Genomic DNA, 16,151 nt, shown 5'->3' with positions numbered 1-16,151 from the left:
TTTCTGGCAGCCGTGTGTGTGAGGAGCACAGTCGCAGCTGCTCAATGCAGCCAAGCTGTTGGGTGGTCCCAGGAGGGCTCAGAGGAGGACGGCCCCGTTGTCTGCAGGCTCGGAGCCCCAGGGCACCTCTCACAGCTGAGCCAGTCTTGCATGAGCTATCCTTATGTTAAGAGGGGAACACAGCTCTCTGCCTGGGGTGGCTGTTAGCTAGCCTTATTGCGGGAGACAGGCCAGCTGGCCTCAGACCATGTCAGGCTGGCATGACTGTTGCTTTCAGGACCCGAGCTTTACTTCTGCAGTGCTTTATCATGCAAATGCTCTAGCTTTTTTTTTTTTTTTTTTTTTCTTTAATTAAGAGATTTCCAGTACAATACCGCATCGTACCATGCAAAACAATCCACATCCCTACAGACAACCCAAGAAAACTGAAGCCTCAACCCAGACTAGATAAAGCAGAATGCTAATGCAGTCAGCAAAACCAAACCTGAAGGAAGAAAGACTGTTGTTTAGGCATTAATCTATGCTTCTGGTATTAACTTGCTTACATGTTATTACTAGCAATTTTTCACCAGCATAATTGCTCCTCTCCCCCAGCTCTGCCCCCAGAAACATTTCAAAATCTCTTCTATGGTTTTGTAATTGAAATTTTTACTGCATAGGAGCCAAGAAGCTGTAAGGATGAGGTATCAAGAGGAAGATGCAGTCTGTATTAACAAGATACCGATTCTCTACATGCCTGCACTATTTATGAACAGGAACATCATTATAAACGTATGCAAAAACCTACTGCTAGTAGTTTTTCACTTGTTTCCCTCCTATACCACAGCAAACCCAGGTTTTGCTTTCAGACCGACAAAAATCCTCATTTCCACCTGGATTCCCCAACACCTCTTTCATCCCAAACAAATGCAACCTCTCTCTGTCATGGTTGTGTAACTTTGGGCACTTGCACACACCATTTCCAATAAGTATAAAAATAACAGAGATGAATGTTCTCCAAAGATGCAAGGTCAACAACACTAGAAAAGAAAGAGCAAGTCAGAGCAGCTTTAGTTGGTAACATGAGGATAATTCCAGTGATTTCAAGGACAAGAGAAAAGCATGTCATAAATGACACTCAGAGTGATAGGAATGTTACTGGTTTTGCCCCATGCACCAGCATGTATTTTGTAGGAGTTACTTTTAATCAAACAATTAATCAGCTCCTCAGAAAGAAAAGGTTATCCTGTTTTGTAGAAAATATGTAGGTTGTATTTCAAGATGACAATCTTTTCACAAGTTCCAATTAATCTTTTTATATTACTTTTTTAATAACGGAAGTAGAAGAGAAATGTTTTTTCTGGTCATGTGGAGATAAAACAGACTAGCTACTACAATCCCACAAATATCTTTATGTATTTGTGCAATACCCAGTCACCAAGGCACCTAAGCAGCAGAGACCTGCTCACATGATAGCAGTACAGAACCATACCCTAAACTATGAAATGCATCTTTTTCCCAATGTGCAAAAGAATCATAAGAAGCATATTTGTTTGGTTTTTGAGAATACATAAATATTCCTTTCCAGCCTGTTATAAATAACTACTGCTCAGACACAATTGAGCTGCTTCCTTTGGCTACTCTGACAAAGTTAACCTTGGTCTACCCCTCAGCCACCGATACTGCTATCTCTGAGCAGACATCCTAATGTCAGTATTTACAAGGTCACATAGAAAGCAGCAGTCTGCCCTTGCTCAGCTTTGCTAAATAAAAGAGAAAACATGTCTTTATTCATTGATATCAGCACTGTCACAAGTGACAGACCATATCAAACTCCAATTCAAACTCAGTAAAAACAACAATCCACAAAACCAGGTCTTTGTTAGAGGCAGATCAGTGAAGGCAGACCAGAACTGCTCCATTTTAGTTACATGGAGAATTTAGTGGTCTGGTAAAGGCAAACACCATTTCTGTAATTCCTGACATCTCTGTAATTCCATGTTCCATTCCGCACTTCACTGAGATCCATTTCTTATCTCAATTGCACTGCTATTTTAGCTAGATGACTGACCACAAGGACTCCTTCCAATTTATATCAGTTAAAAGTAAGGTCAAAATGTATTGTTATGCCTCATATCCTGTCCTGCTAATGCACTCACAGAGAATATCAGTAACTCTGGAAAAAAAAAAAAAAAAAAAAAAGAGAGAGAGAGAGAGAACAATCTAAAATTAATTGAAGTGAAACTTAATTTTAATTCTTGTTCCTCTCAAACAAAAGCAGTAAGAGGATAATATTTCAATTTACTTAAAGTTTTTAAAGGTGTAGCTAAGCTGAAGAGGAAGAAAAATCATCAGTTTTGTTCAATCTGATTAACAGTTAACTCTCTGGATGACAGCAAAACTCCTATCAGCTGCGGCCTTAAGCCCAAGTTGTTCAAATACCAGGCACATTTAGTATAGATTTTATGATTTTATCTATCTGTTTACAACGCGGAGTCTTCCTTACAGGTCAAAGTGAACTGTATTACAGACTACAAATTCACATGGTACCTGTGAAACTGATTATATACAAGCAGGCTTCCTTTCTGCCAGCCCATTAAAAAAGACTAAATATTCAAAATCAATTTTTAAATATGAACAAAAGCAAAATGGAACAAAGCCTACTTTATTTCCAGAAATCCACATGTCAGTCCCTCTATTCTTCTGTAGTAACTCTAGCCAGGAGTCACTTTTCATTATGTAAGTGCAAAACAAGCTATGAAAATCTTAAATAAAAAGCTTATGAGACCTGTTTGAAATCACATACTTTTAAAATCATTAATTTGCGAGACTCACCTTGCTGAAAGAATGAAGGATCTCTCTACGCTTTCTATGTTCAGTTCATTCTGATAAGCTTCCTGGGTTGGCTTTTTAACCTTCATTTGAGAAAGAAAAAATTATATTCAAACTGACACGGTATGTTTATGCTGCTTTATTTTTTATTTATTTACTGCAAGGTCTCTTATGTTTTTATTGTAGAAGGGAGATTAGAGATTAGAAAGAAGATCTCACAGTGAGGAGATCATACACCAGCCCATAGTGCTCAGCTGCAGTAAGATTACACAGAGCCCACCGTTTTATTTCACTGTGGCACCATAGAACACCGGAGGTGTACTGGGGAATGAAGCTCAAGAGCTACCAGACACTTCCCACTGCACTTCAGCATGCCTTGTAAGCTTCTTCTACAACTATGGAAAAAAGCACACCGCAGCACAAAGTGTGGGCCACTGTTGTGCTCCACAATGGGCACCTGCCCCATATCTCCATGGGCTAGACTGCCCTGGTGATCCTTTTGAGCTACCACATTTCAAACACAGAGGATTTTGAAAGTTAAGAGTAGTTCTGAGCCACCACAAGGCATCTGCTGGCAGAAGAGAGGCTGCACCTCTGCCTGTGAAAGCTCAGGCCTGGGCACCAGATCTGTGCTCTAGCTGGATTTGGTGCTCTTCCCTGACAGGACCAGAGATGAGATACATGAGATACTTGATTCCCGAGGCGATGGTTTGTTTCTCCTAGCAACTGTCATGTCAGAGACCATGTCAATACATGGCACGCATACTCCTTGTCACTACCCAGAGGGTTTGGGGTTTAATTCTGGTGCTTTCCACAAAGGCTCAGAAATGAAAGCTGTATCTTCCCTTGCGGTTAACAGATCTCCATAAACCATGGAGATTTGATTGACCAGATCAAAGTTACCAGACAGAGATACCTAATTTCTGGGCGGGGACAAGAGAAAGCATTTGCAAGACAAAAGCTAAGCAGTTTAATACAAAACCAGAAGTAGGCAAGACTACTTCTGAGTAGACCAGCACCAGATGAAAGGCATGTAAGATGATGCTGTGACAAGTTGTTTAGGGAAACATAGATAGTAATCCCATAGACAATATTATGCAAGAAACTTCATGCCTGCAGGACTGCTCTGTAACGTAAGCATCTTTAACACCACTTTCCAAAAATAAACACAGCTACCTTTTGAAAATTTAAGACCTCAGTTTAAATACATTTAGAAAAATACTTATTTTAGCAAGCGACTCACCTTCATTCCAGCCAATGACAGCATGTTGTTGAGTTTGTACATCCCTGACTGAACTGGAGTAGTATATAACAGGGCATCATTAAACTGTAATGTAGAAGCAATACTTTTTAGTGACTAAAAACTGTTTAGAGACTGATAATTTCAGATGCATTCTACAGAAAATATAAAATTCATACAGCACTATGATCAACTGTCCAGGAGGGCATCTTCTACATCCTATTTTTCCACTTAGAATCCAAGAAACGTTTTCATGTTATTAATTTAGATAACAATAGGTGTCTATTTATATCCTTCCTTGTGTAAATATACATTTGGCAATGAGTAAACAGTGCACGGATGTCAAAGAACAGGCTGTCAGAAAGGACAGAAGCGTTTCTTGTGTACACAACTATATTGTATAACAAACCACTTTAAAAGTATATTAGAATTAACCCTTCCAACAAAAAAAAAAAAAAAAAAACATTCCAGAAACTAGGACATGGCAGATTTAAAAGTAGCAATTTATGATTATACGGACAAACTTATCCATATGAATAAGAACAGTTCAAATGTGCATCTACTGTTTATTTGCTGTTCTACCAGACTTGGCTTTATTTGATACACTTACTGAACAGCTATTAAGATGTTTTATTTCCTGTGTTGTTCAGTGCATGGATCCAGATTTCATTTACTGAACATAAACACAGACCTGAAGACTGAACTGTCCCATGAGATTTTGCTAAGAGCTTCTTTGCAAAATAATCAAAGGTTTCATGAGCCTTACTACATCTTCATAACGTGATCTATGAAAATCACTGCTTAATATGTCAGTGCTCTGTGTTCCACAAAGTCATCTCCAGAGCATACGAGAGACACTTCCACGCTTAGAATACATACTTTGAGACTGCCTAGGAAAATATTTGTACTATGGTAACCAAAAGCCAGATTTCAGGCAAGACTGTGGGCCAATAATGCCACAAGTTACGTACAGCAACAGTTGCTTTACTATCTAAATAGAGGAAAGAAACAAAAGGTTGAAGTGGAAACAGTAACTTCAGAGGCACAAAGGTTTCAAAACAAAACAGCAGCAGGGACAGGAAAAGAAGCTAGCACTTCATTTCCAGCTCCACTTGGGATGCAAGCAAAGGAGAAGAGGAAGGAGGGAAGGGTGCAGTTATCAGCAGCTGAACCGTAGGTTTTACAGTCTGGTATAACTAACTGGGATGGAGTAGTTGTTGTAGTTTTCCCAATACCTCAGATAACGCCTTCTCACAACCTGCTCAAATTTTAAACAAGCATTGGTCAAAACAGTACTTTTTATTAAGAAACTTATTTTCTATTAAAACGTTATTGTATATGCAACAGATGATCTCCCTAAACTAGACTGAGAAAGTGTAACAGCAACAAATGGTCATTTTTCCCCTATCTGAAGTTACCAGTTACTTATGTTTGTGGTACAAACTTTCAACCACTTAAAATTACACCGTCATTAGGCACAGAGCAGTATGTACACCATCTTACCAGAAAAAACATTCGTGGCTGCATGACCTTCCGAGACAGCTTCATCAGTGTTCCCTCTTTCAAAAATACCTACCAAATTAAAACAAACAATTCAAGACCTATCTTTTCAAGGCACAAGCTGTCCAAATCAGCTGATGCATTTCTTTATTATTATTATATATATATATATTAATTTTTACACCTGAACTGCTGCAGAACTTTTGGGATTCATAGTTCCCTTCCTGAAAAAGGCTCTTCATCTTTAGGTTTCTAAAAGCTAGAAAGACCAATTAGCTGCATTGGTTTTCCACGCTGTGCTTGAAACTGTGACAAATAAAACATTAAGCTTGAGGGAAAAAAATGCCTGCAAGATCTAGCAGAGAATCATATTCTAAAAATCATATGTTTTCATCAGATAAATGTTTTTCCCCAAAAATAAGTAAACAAAATTATACATATGAGGAGGCAGTATTCATTTCACTGTCAACACCAAATAATTAAGTGATGGACCATTTTTCTCCTTAATATGTGTCAGTTTCTGTACTTTGCTTGCCTATCATCTGTACTGCACTTTTATTACAATCATTTTAATGTCATCTGGAGGACCTACCCTTCCTGGCTGTACAATCTCATGGTGTCCATTTAAACTGTACTGAATCTGCATGAGTTTCTGGAAATTATCCTGCAGAGAGAAAAGAAAGGCAAAAAGATAAGAAATTGCCCTTGAATCCTTTTTTTTTTTTTTTTTTAAATAGTAGAAAAGGCTTTAATCAGACAGCTTCCCAAGTCAAAATACTTACTCCCTGCTTCATGATGTCATTGGCATGGTTTGCAACTTCTATGACAACAGCTAGAGCATCTGAAGGATGAAGAAAATGTTTTTGTTATACAGATCAGTTAGAATTAGTATTATGGAAAGGTACAATATTCCCCTTCCACACTGTGGCAAGATTCAAGGAGCTGATTGAGCAGTCGCTGCATTCCAGAACGCTTCCCATACATCCCAGAGGCTTTCAATCAGGGTTTAACAGGTGTACCCTAGCAAGTTACTGCTGCAGCTAACAGTCACAGTGTCAATCATCTCCTATAGCTCATCCAGTCTACAAGCAAAATCGAGTTTTAGTTTCTCACACAAAGGATCATTTTAATTTCAGCGTCTCTGCTTACAGCAGAAGGATAAACAACAATTTAACTGAGACTATACACAAGTTAATTAAGCTTTTTCCATTTTACTTAACTGCCTCTAGTACCAGTCATAAGAAGCTACCTAGAAAAACTGTGATTTCTTTCAACTGCCTTTAGTTTTATTGCACTTCAAGGTAACAGGATAAAGTTCAAATTTCTAAACTTCAAACTTTCAATACCAGAAGTAAAAGAGAAATAGAAGAGTTATGAAAGACAAGAGGGATTTTTATTAAGTACTGATATTTAATAATACTCAACTGAAATACATATTTAAGTGCAACTGCAAAAAGGGGTTATATAAAAGGATTGCGTAAGCTACCAAACAGCAACTCTGTATATTCCGTAGAACCCATCTAAGGATCTTATCCAAAAACCTGTAATTTGTTTTTGTAGGGAAAAAAAAAAGACTCAATTAACTGAAAGCAAGCACAGCTGCTCTGATAAAATGTAATTTCTACAGCATTTAGCACCTTCTGAGTAATTCAAGTGCAGTCAAACACCCTAAATTAAGGAAGTACATTTACTTTAAAGTACTCAGAGAAGCCTACCAAACCAGTTAAAACCAAAGCCTTGCGTGTTTGTTTTTGTTTTTTAAATATCTTTACAGTATTATCACTTTAGACTGTTCATACTTCCCTTACTGTTGAGTTCATATTAAGAAAGAAAGTAGTCTAAAAGACACAGATTTCTGAACTGAAGGGTTCAGGTCATGAAGCCATATAAAAAAATAAAGTGTGAATAAAAATCTCATCCTAAGTCAATCTAAGCAGAAATTTTGTTCAAGATTTTCATGAAATAAGACAATGCAAGTACGGGCGTCAAATAGTTAAAAAGCCACAACACATATCAAGCATTTGATCAAAAATTAAGTTTAGATATAGATGTCATGATGTTAACTGCGTCTGCTGAAAAATAGCTGGTGGTCTCCTATTAGGAAATTCTGGAGCTGCTCCAGCCAAAACAGTCTCCAGTTCCCATCAGCTTGAAAGAAAACAAAGTTAAGGGAAACTTAGCTAAATTCACAAGACAGGAATGAGTACCTGATTTCTGTTGTTGTTATACTTTCCTTCATCTATCAGCTATTATATCTATTAAAACTTAAAATTGTACTCATCGACTTCAAAAAGACTGAAGAATGTTGCAGGAAATTTGCTGGTTACTCAAGGGAAAGTTACAAGATCTCAGGGCTCCTAATAGAGTCAAGATTTTAAACAAATCTAAACAACAAAACAAAATAATCTATAGGGTCAAAAAGTCCATAAACAAAACTGCTTTTTGGAAGGGAAGAACATTCCACTTTTTATATCACTTAGCTGCAGTAATGTATTAAAATGAAGGTCATCAGGAAGAATTGTGTTGTTTTTTCCAAGAATGCTAATCATAACCAAACCTTTGTCTTTTTTGTCCTTTTTTTTTTTTTTTTAGTTCCCTGCATGGAATTAAACACCAAAGCAAAGTCAGAAGGAACTTAATTATCACAAGAAAGATTTTGGTGAGTAAAGATTAGATTTTCTTGCTCAGTTTCACAGATTGAGTACCCAACATGTCAAATGCATAAAATTAGCTTTGTCGTTGTTACAACTAAGTTTCTGCTTTTATCTTCAATATATGCAGTGAGAGAAAAATTCTGTGGAAAGTACCACTATAAAAAACACAGAAGTTGGAGAATTCACAAGAAAATGTGATGTAAACATATTTCTTTTAAGTTGCTCACTTTTCAAGTGGTTAGTTGTTTATCATGCAGTGCAAGCATTAGCTTGTTCACAGCCATAAGATGTGCAAGAGAAACTTTTATGTCTGTGAAAAAGTCATCTTTGGAAACATTTTCAGCTTATAGCTTCATTACAATCTAATAAACAAATATGTCAAAATGTCATAAGAAGGATAATTATTCATTAACTTTATGTTACTGTGTCAGGAGATAGCTGTAATGAACTTGACTCAGTGCACTGAAGGCACTCATTTAGTGCAGCCCAACCAGCTAGATCTGTGTAATCCTCCTGAAGACAAAGGGTTTGCACAAATGTCACCAAATAGAATTAAATAAATTATAGGGGCTCACAGAAGTTAAATGGAAACACCAACTGGGAGTACTTCTAGTACTACTGAGGAGCACACAGGGAAGAAGAAAAACAGTATGAATGTGCACTGCATTGCTACAATCAAGTTAGACCAGCTTAACCCCAAATTAGCATGAAACATGTAGGCCTATTCTCCTTCATCTCCAACTGTTCTTTCTCATTTCCTTCTATCATCTTTCCCTGCACATGCAAGTGAAAGTGTTTGTGCAACTTGTGACAAGTCAAACTGGAGAACTCCTCATGTTAAACATAAGCCAGTGGAACTCCTTGATCTTTTTTTATCAAGCACTTGTCCTGGCACAAAAGCAGAAGGGGACAGAAAGGCTCAGGGGGCTGGGGAGAGCAGCTGGGGGACTGGACTGCCTGTCATGAAAGGCCAAGGACTGTCTCCTTCAGTAGTGCTGCCCAAAATACCTGCTTAAGCTGCTTCGGGAACTTCATTCTTATCTCTTGCTTTGAGCTGATACCACTTATCACTGTAAGCTCCAAACATTTTTGAAACAAAAGTTTTAAATCTTTCAGTATCTCTGCTGAGAAACTTAGAACTAACCGGAAAACATACCTACTTATCAGTTTAGCATTTTGCATGCATTTAAAACTTAGAAACTTTTTGATATTTACATGATCTGTTATTTCTTTAATCCAAAGAGACACTTACCTTGAGTATCCCTATAGTCTGCAGACTCTTCTAAGAGATTCTTTAAATAATCTGTAAAAAGAAAAAATGACATTTTTGTTAAAGAAATAAACTGTACCAGAAAACAGCCCCAAACAACATTTTCCTAGCAATCTGCTTTTCAGACACACCTATGCCACAAAGGTCTTCTACTTCTATGTTTCTATGATACTTAAACTTTTAAATTTGTCCAAGTAATAGCATGAGGAAAACTAGCATTTCCACACTGAAATGATATAATGATATCTTGCTTAGGGAAGAGAAGACTACAGGAGCACTGACCTTCTTCCGAAGGCAAATAAGATATTGCACATATTATTCTAGAACAAAACAACCAGGTGAAAGACAAGTACATACTTGCAATCATTTACATTTAAGGTGACACAAGAAAGTTTGAAGATTATAGATATTTGCCTGAGCCTTAACTCATCTACAGGAGCTGAGAAAAAAGTAGCCCAATACAGCAAATCTGATTATGATCAATATTTCTCAATAAAAAGGTATTATAACCCCACCTCAAATGTTCAAATAGGAATTGTTAGGTTTCAAATCTAAATTTAGTTCCTCAACCACGAGATGGCACCCTCGATCCACCCAAGTCCTGGTAGTTTTTCATCTATTTTACTCATCTAAAATTAACTCCAAATGTCTGACTGTATGAGAAAACAGTCCCTTTGAGATTCCATTCTATGGTCCAGTGTCCGGTTCACCAGCAAGTACCATATCCTGTCAAAGGCGACTACATATCCTCAGTAAAAAGTCAATCTATTTTCTGCAATCCACAGCTCTGAACTACTTAAAAATTGAAAGAAACACAATCAGAAACTTTCAAAGTAATTCAGATGTTAGATTGATAATATCAACAAATACTGATTTTTAATTACCTTTAAATGAGGTATTCAGATTCTGGCAGATCTAGAGAAAACTGATCATACTTGATCTAGGAAGTGCTCAATTCTAGCTTAGCAGCTGTACAAGTTTCAAGTAGGAGTGAAATAATTCTACTCCCATCTGCTTGCCCTACCCAGATTCATCCTTTCACTCATGAAGGATCGGGAGCCAATTGTTCCTGCCTTCGTAAGACGTCTTGCTTAATGCATGCCCCTCAGAGACTGCTCAGCATATTGTAATGGTTTCCTTATGCAAAAAAGGGAATTATGAAATATGTTTCTGCCACAGAAACACTATGGAGAGTGAGAAATCTTGTCAGCTAATGAAAGCTTTGAGAAAAACAGACCTACAGGAAGAAAAGTATTTGGCAGTTCAGATTTATTTTTTGGCAAGGATTTAAGGGAGGATCCAAGAGAAGCACAAAGAACAGGTTGGGGTGAAGGAGCAGGGCCTTGCTGGGGTCTCCTGCAAGGAAGCAGGGGGTAGGAGCGCTGGGAGGTCTGCCTGGCTGGGCCATGGGAACACCCACAGCTTGCTGCTCCACTTCAAGTCTTGGCTGATCATTATCAGACACTGGCCAACGCCTGGTCTTTTCATAAGAGCCTGACATGGCACCAAAACCTTTCTACACCCTGTAAGTATTGCATCTGTCACATGCCTCCAAACATTTTGCGGTAGGACCTACCAGACCTCCAAGTTCAACATTTAGGTGGACACATATTCCATTAAAAATTAACTCGCCTTGTATCACCTTGGGTTATGTTTGTAAGAAACTGGTATAAGAGAAGAATCAACACGAGGTTTTGTAAAATGAACTGAGAAGAGTTCACCTTGTTTTTAACTTGGTTTAACTTGGAGGAACCCACTTCACACACACAACAGCAGCTGCCCTCTCCTGCCCTGCCATCCTACAGAGCCTTCAGGCAGGAGCTGTGCATTACTACCCAGGCAGAGCATCTTCAGGGCTCCTCCATAAAGCAGGCAAGTTAAAGCTTTACAATTGCAACACAATCTTCATCAGGGCCAGAAGAAAGGACTCCAGCAGACACCTCCCTATATAAAAGGATGAGTCCCTACAGCTTCTACACAAACAGCTTCTTAAAGCTGACAACCACGAGCTCACTTCTCTGCAAACTGGAACAAGAGGTCAGGCGGGTACAAGTTACTGATCTGAACACCTACCTCTGGTATCCCAAGAAACCATCTCTAGTACATGGAGACATCCAATTTAATATCCAAAGTAACAGCACTGGAAACTTAAAATCAGAAACCCAACACGAGAACTAATTGTTTCTTGGCATATTCAGGCCTTAAGACACATTCTCCAAAAGAACAACGCTTTACATCATTCAGTTTTTCTTTCCCTTTTTTTTTTCGATGGGTATATACTAGCACTTTAAGTCATATCATCAGTGCGTAATAGAGGGAAAATGAAAAATATTTTAACATAACTGCATTCATTTAAAATTCTATATTCAAAAAGGAGGGCAGCTCTTGTATGCAAGACTGAAAAAAAAAAAAAAAAAAAAAAAATCTTGCAGTTGTAAAATCCTGAAAGTGGTAAATACATAATTTTGATTTCTTCATTTATCTGGTAAGTGGACCTCAGTTCATAGCTAAAACTCAGAAGCAACAGAACAGATTATTTTAGTCTCTTCTGTGCATACACACTGGAAATTCTGTGCTTGCAACAACTTTCTGGAGGTACTGGCTTAAACTACATGGACAAGAGGATTTCACAGACATGAACAGTGTTACAGTAAAGATTTAGCAAAAATATTCCTAAATAAAATAAATACAGAAGTCAAATATTAAGGTGGAACGGTACCTGCAGTCTTTGCCATTTTTTTTCTCCTCTGAAATGTACTGTAGTTGCTCAGTTTTTTTACTCTAAGCTATTCTACAAGTTTCTTGGAAAAAAAGTGACCAGTAAAAGAAATTCTGCTTAAATAGTGTAATTGTAGAATTATTCATTTTTCACCTGTTTCCTACTCTTTGAGTCTAGCAAAAGGAATAAAAAACCATAAATGAGATACATAGATGCTGCCAACAGCATTCCACAACTGCAGAATAAAGCACGGACTGTAATAATAATAATAAAGTTAAGGATACTGTCATACCCTTAGCACTGAGTTTCCCTTCTGTTGGTTTAAACATAAAGGAGATAAACAGTATACCTGGGGGACAAGTCTGACAGCAGGCTACAAGAATGGATCTGCTTTAGTATAATACAGAACTAAGAGATGATCCATAAATAAAAACCAGGACACCGTTATAACGCTAAAATTGAAGTTGAGACTGTGCAGGAGAATAAGTGGAGAGATTTTTAAGAATTAGAGAGCACTGAAAGAGAGTTACAACACTGTAAATGAGACAAAGGTCTAACACCTAAGCAAGGCAGTCTCTGTTTAGCAACTGATAGCAACCTCCCAGCTACAGGACAATCAAAGAAGTTCCTCACTGATCACAGCACAACAAATAGGCCATCGCAGAGAAACAAATATAAAACTTATCAACTCATCTCCACAATAACAGAAAACCCATCCAAAACCGCTGGTTACCCAAATAATGCATTTCATGCAATACAATGACTGGCTTCACGTAAACAAGCACGCTGCTGTGTACCAGGACTAATTCACGCGAACCACTTCAAGAGGAACAGAAGAACCACATTACCAAAGGAAGGCTTTTTAATAGAAAACAGAACAATTTTTATCTGACCCCCTACTCCTTTTTTTTCCAAGGCAGACCTTACATATTCAGAAAAGCAGCCTTTAAAATTAATGACTTTGCTAGATACCCCAAAACGCAACAAAACTCAACACACAAGCACACAAGTACTGATTTATGACAAAAGGTTCCTATGCCGCGCTTCCTCCCGACAGAGGCCAATAATTCTCTTTTCCTTCTTGCTGGGGGCCAGTGGCTATCACTTTTGCTCTTGATAAAAATTCTCCTCTGCCTCACTGCCTACTTCTTGTCTCAAATCATCTGAATTAATTAAGTTAAACTCAAAGCAATTTTTCTCAACATGTAATTGGCCTCAAGTCTGACAATTCTACTTCTGAGCTGCAAAAGAGCAGTGTGCTCGAAAGCTGATTTTTCAGTGTCCCTCAGCCTCCCTTCACTAGACCTCAGTCGAGGATAATAAGACACTCTCCCTGCAAATCCTATGCTGCAAAAAAGAGGAGGCTTATCATAAGACAAAGAAGAGCCTGCTCATATTGTACAAGTCTCAAGTCTTCAACTGAAATCAGCGATGTTCAGGAGAAGATAATCACTTCTTCATTTCTTTCTATTAAAAACCAGAGGCCTGTATTAACCTCCCCAACAACCCATCTAATATTTGCTGTAGAGATCTCAGGCTTAGTATGTGGAAAAGTGGAAGTTCGCTTCCTGTAATGGAGAAGCTGGATAATTAAACAGAAATACAGCTGAGCGGTGCCTCTCCTTGCCTGATTTATAAGTCCACCTGCTCCTGCTTTTGTTAGCATAAAAGCAACTCCACTTCAAAGCACAGCAACCATCTTGTGATGCGACTGCGTAGCAGCAGGTTACTAGTACAAAGCTGTCCCACTGACACAGAGCATCTAAATAGGAAGAAATCCCTGCTGACTCAGGCCTTGCAGCTTCATTTCCTGGATTATTTTCACTCCTCCGCTCTTACCCACTGCCCCCTCCTCGACTGCCCACAGACGCCCATTGTCTTTGGCTGGGACTGCTGCTGCAATACTGCAGCTCTTGCCCATTCTTGTTTTGCTTGCCTACTTGCTGTCTCGCCCACTCCAACAACAGATCCAAATATTTTGTATATCCTCCAAAGACTCTGCAATACAAGTTTATATAGAGATTACTCAATATTACACAGAGCTGCTTGAAGGTAACAAGGTAGACAGGCAGTCCACTGAGATACAGGAGAGTGAGAATCTCAAGGAATAAAGAAGACAATACGAAATGTCATGATAGATTGAACAGAGTGAAAATGAAGCAGATCCAAAATAATAGCCCCCTGGCCCAGTATAATTAAATTCTTAGCCTGATCTCTTTTATTTCTCCCACAGGACAAGTCAAAATTATTTTCTCAAAATCAGTAGCCAGCATTGCAATCCAATTCATGCCAACAGCACTTGTATTTAGAGATTTACTTAAAGTTGGGCAGTCACAGCCAGGGCTGCAGGTCTGTGGTCTTCCACGCAACCGCCGTCAACACAGGATGAGATTTTTAGGTGTGTTGTCACTTGTCTAAGAGAGTTGGTTCCAGCCACAATGACAGTTATTTACGTAGAACTCCCCTTCTACTTCATAGTTTTGTTTCAGCGCCATTCATCTCTGCTGTCTCTTGCTTTGCTGTGTATATTGACAAAGGCATTTACTCCATCCTGCTCTGTTGTTCCGCCTTTTTATTTAAAGCCTTTGAACTTATCCAAAGCATCTGCACTGATTTAGGAATATATAACAAGCCTACACAATGCCCTGAGTCAATATCCTTTGAAAATAAAGCAACTCCCCAATTGCCTTTTCATGGTTTTATTTTATCAATTAAAAGGCATTGAGATTTTCCCCTACAAAACAGTCCATTTGATAAAGGCTCTTCACCCTTTTTCCCCCCACCTACGACTTTCATGAGATGATTAAAAAGAAAACAGTCCAGGTTAATAACTTAGTAACTTCTGTATAACGCTTCAGGCTGTATCTCCCACAGCATCACTAGTCTAAGTACTTGCTGGGGAAATGCCAACAAGCTGCTAGAGCCAAACAAAGGGTCACAGAGCATTTTATTTTGCAGTTACTACATAAACAGAGGCTATTTTTAAATAGCTCATCAAGAAGCAATGGCTTTCAAAAACAATGCCTTAAGTATTTCCAAATCCTTACAGGAGCCATCCCCCTCTTACAACAAACACATCTCAAAATACTTCACAAAGGAGGCCTGTATCATTGCCTGTCTTTTACAGAAAAGAAAGTACTGCATCATGGAGATGACTTGCTCAAGGCCACCCAAAAATGCCAGTGCCAAGGCAGGGTATGGAGCCAGCCCAGATTTCCTAGTCCCAAATCAGCTCTTCAGCCTACAATGCTCCTGTAACAAGTCTCGAGCACTTACCCGTAAGGTATACTAAAACAACCCTTTCTGCTTTTACAAGAGAATGGTTTTCAAAGATAAAACACCTGGGCAGTGAAAAAATGGAGAAGCTATTTTCAGGAGAAATTCACAGTTGTGTAGATGTATCTTTCACTTCCTTCTCCTAGTTCTGGATTTCTATACTCTATTTTCATTCTTTATAAAAATAAATAAAAAGAGGAGCTTTCCAGCCAACCCTCTAAGGAAATTACTGGCTCTATTACTACAGAAACAAACAAACAAAAAACCACCAACAATTTCATGTTTTCCAAGTAGCGCCAAATGTACCGTCAGAGAACACACACCAGTGATGGGAATATTAGCATGTCACTTGTGTACCTTGTTGCAATCAGCATTAACAAAGAAAGCATTTAAATTTGTGCCATATTTTTTTAAAAAGCTTCACATATCTGAGGTCAGAAAAACATGCTTTACAGATGGATAAAACTGCCTGAGAACATGTTTCCTGGGGCAAATGAATACTGGCTTCTTAAGCGTATAAATGTGTTTGACTTTACCTGTCAAAAGGAGTCTGTACTGGGGAATCCTCTGAACTGGCTTGAGCAGATAGTGCTTGAGGGCCAGGCTAGCACAGCGGGGGCTCATCTGAAAGAAATACCCCAAATAAGCAACAATTCTGTGGTAGTCAAGGGTTCCAGTAAA

General features: G+C 38.4%; 1 protein-coding gene across 3 annotated transcripts in view; it reads right to left on the bottom strand.

Annotated features, from left to right (window-relative positions):
* FGD6 (FYVE, RhoGEF and PH domain containing 6) overlaps positions 1–16,151 on the bottom strand; it is a 70,452-nt gene that overhangs the window by 13,725 nt on the left and 40,576 nt on the right. For all 3 annotated transcript variants that reach the window (XM_035336962.1, XM_035336974.1, XM_035336955.1), the window contains exons 8-14: positions 16,007–16,094; positions 9,458–9,508; positions 6,334–6,392; positions 6,144–6,215; positions 5,555–5,623; positions 4,055–4,138; positions 2,815–2,894 (exon numbers count right to left, since the gene is read on the bottom strand). In XM_035336962.1, coding sequence (XP_035192853.1) covers positions 2,815–2,894; positions 4,055–4,138; positions 5,555–5,623; positions 6,144–6,215; positions 6,334–6,392; positions 9,458–9,508; positions 16,007–16,094 — 503 coding nt within the window. The remainder of the gene's footprint in view (positions 1–2,814; positions 2,895–4,054; positions 4,139–5,554; positions 5,624–6,143; positions 6,216–6,333; positions 6,393–9,457; positions 9,509–16,006; positions 16,095–16,151) is intronic.

The sequence above is a fragment of the Oxyura jamaicensis genome, chromosome 1 (assembly GCF_011077185.1).
Source record: "Oxyura jamaicensis isolate SHBP4307 breed ruddy duck chromosome 1, BPBGC_Ojam_1.0, whole genome shotgun sequence".
NCBI lineage: Eukaryota > Metazoa > Chordata > Aves > Anseriformes > Anatidae > Oxyura > Oxyura jamaicensis.
This window is presented reverse-complemented; position numbering and strand designations above follow the sequence as displayed.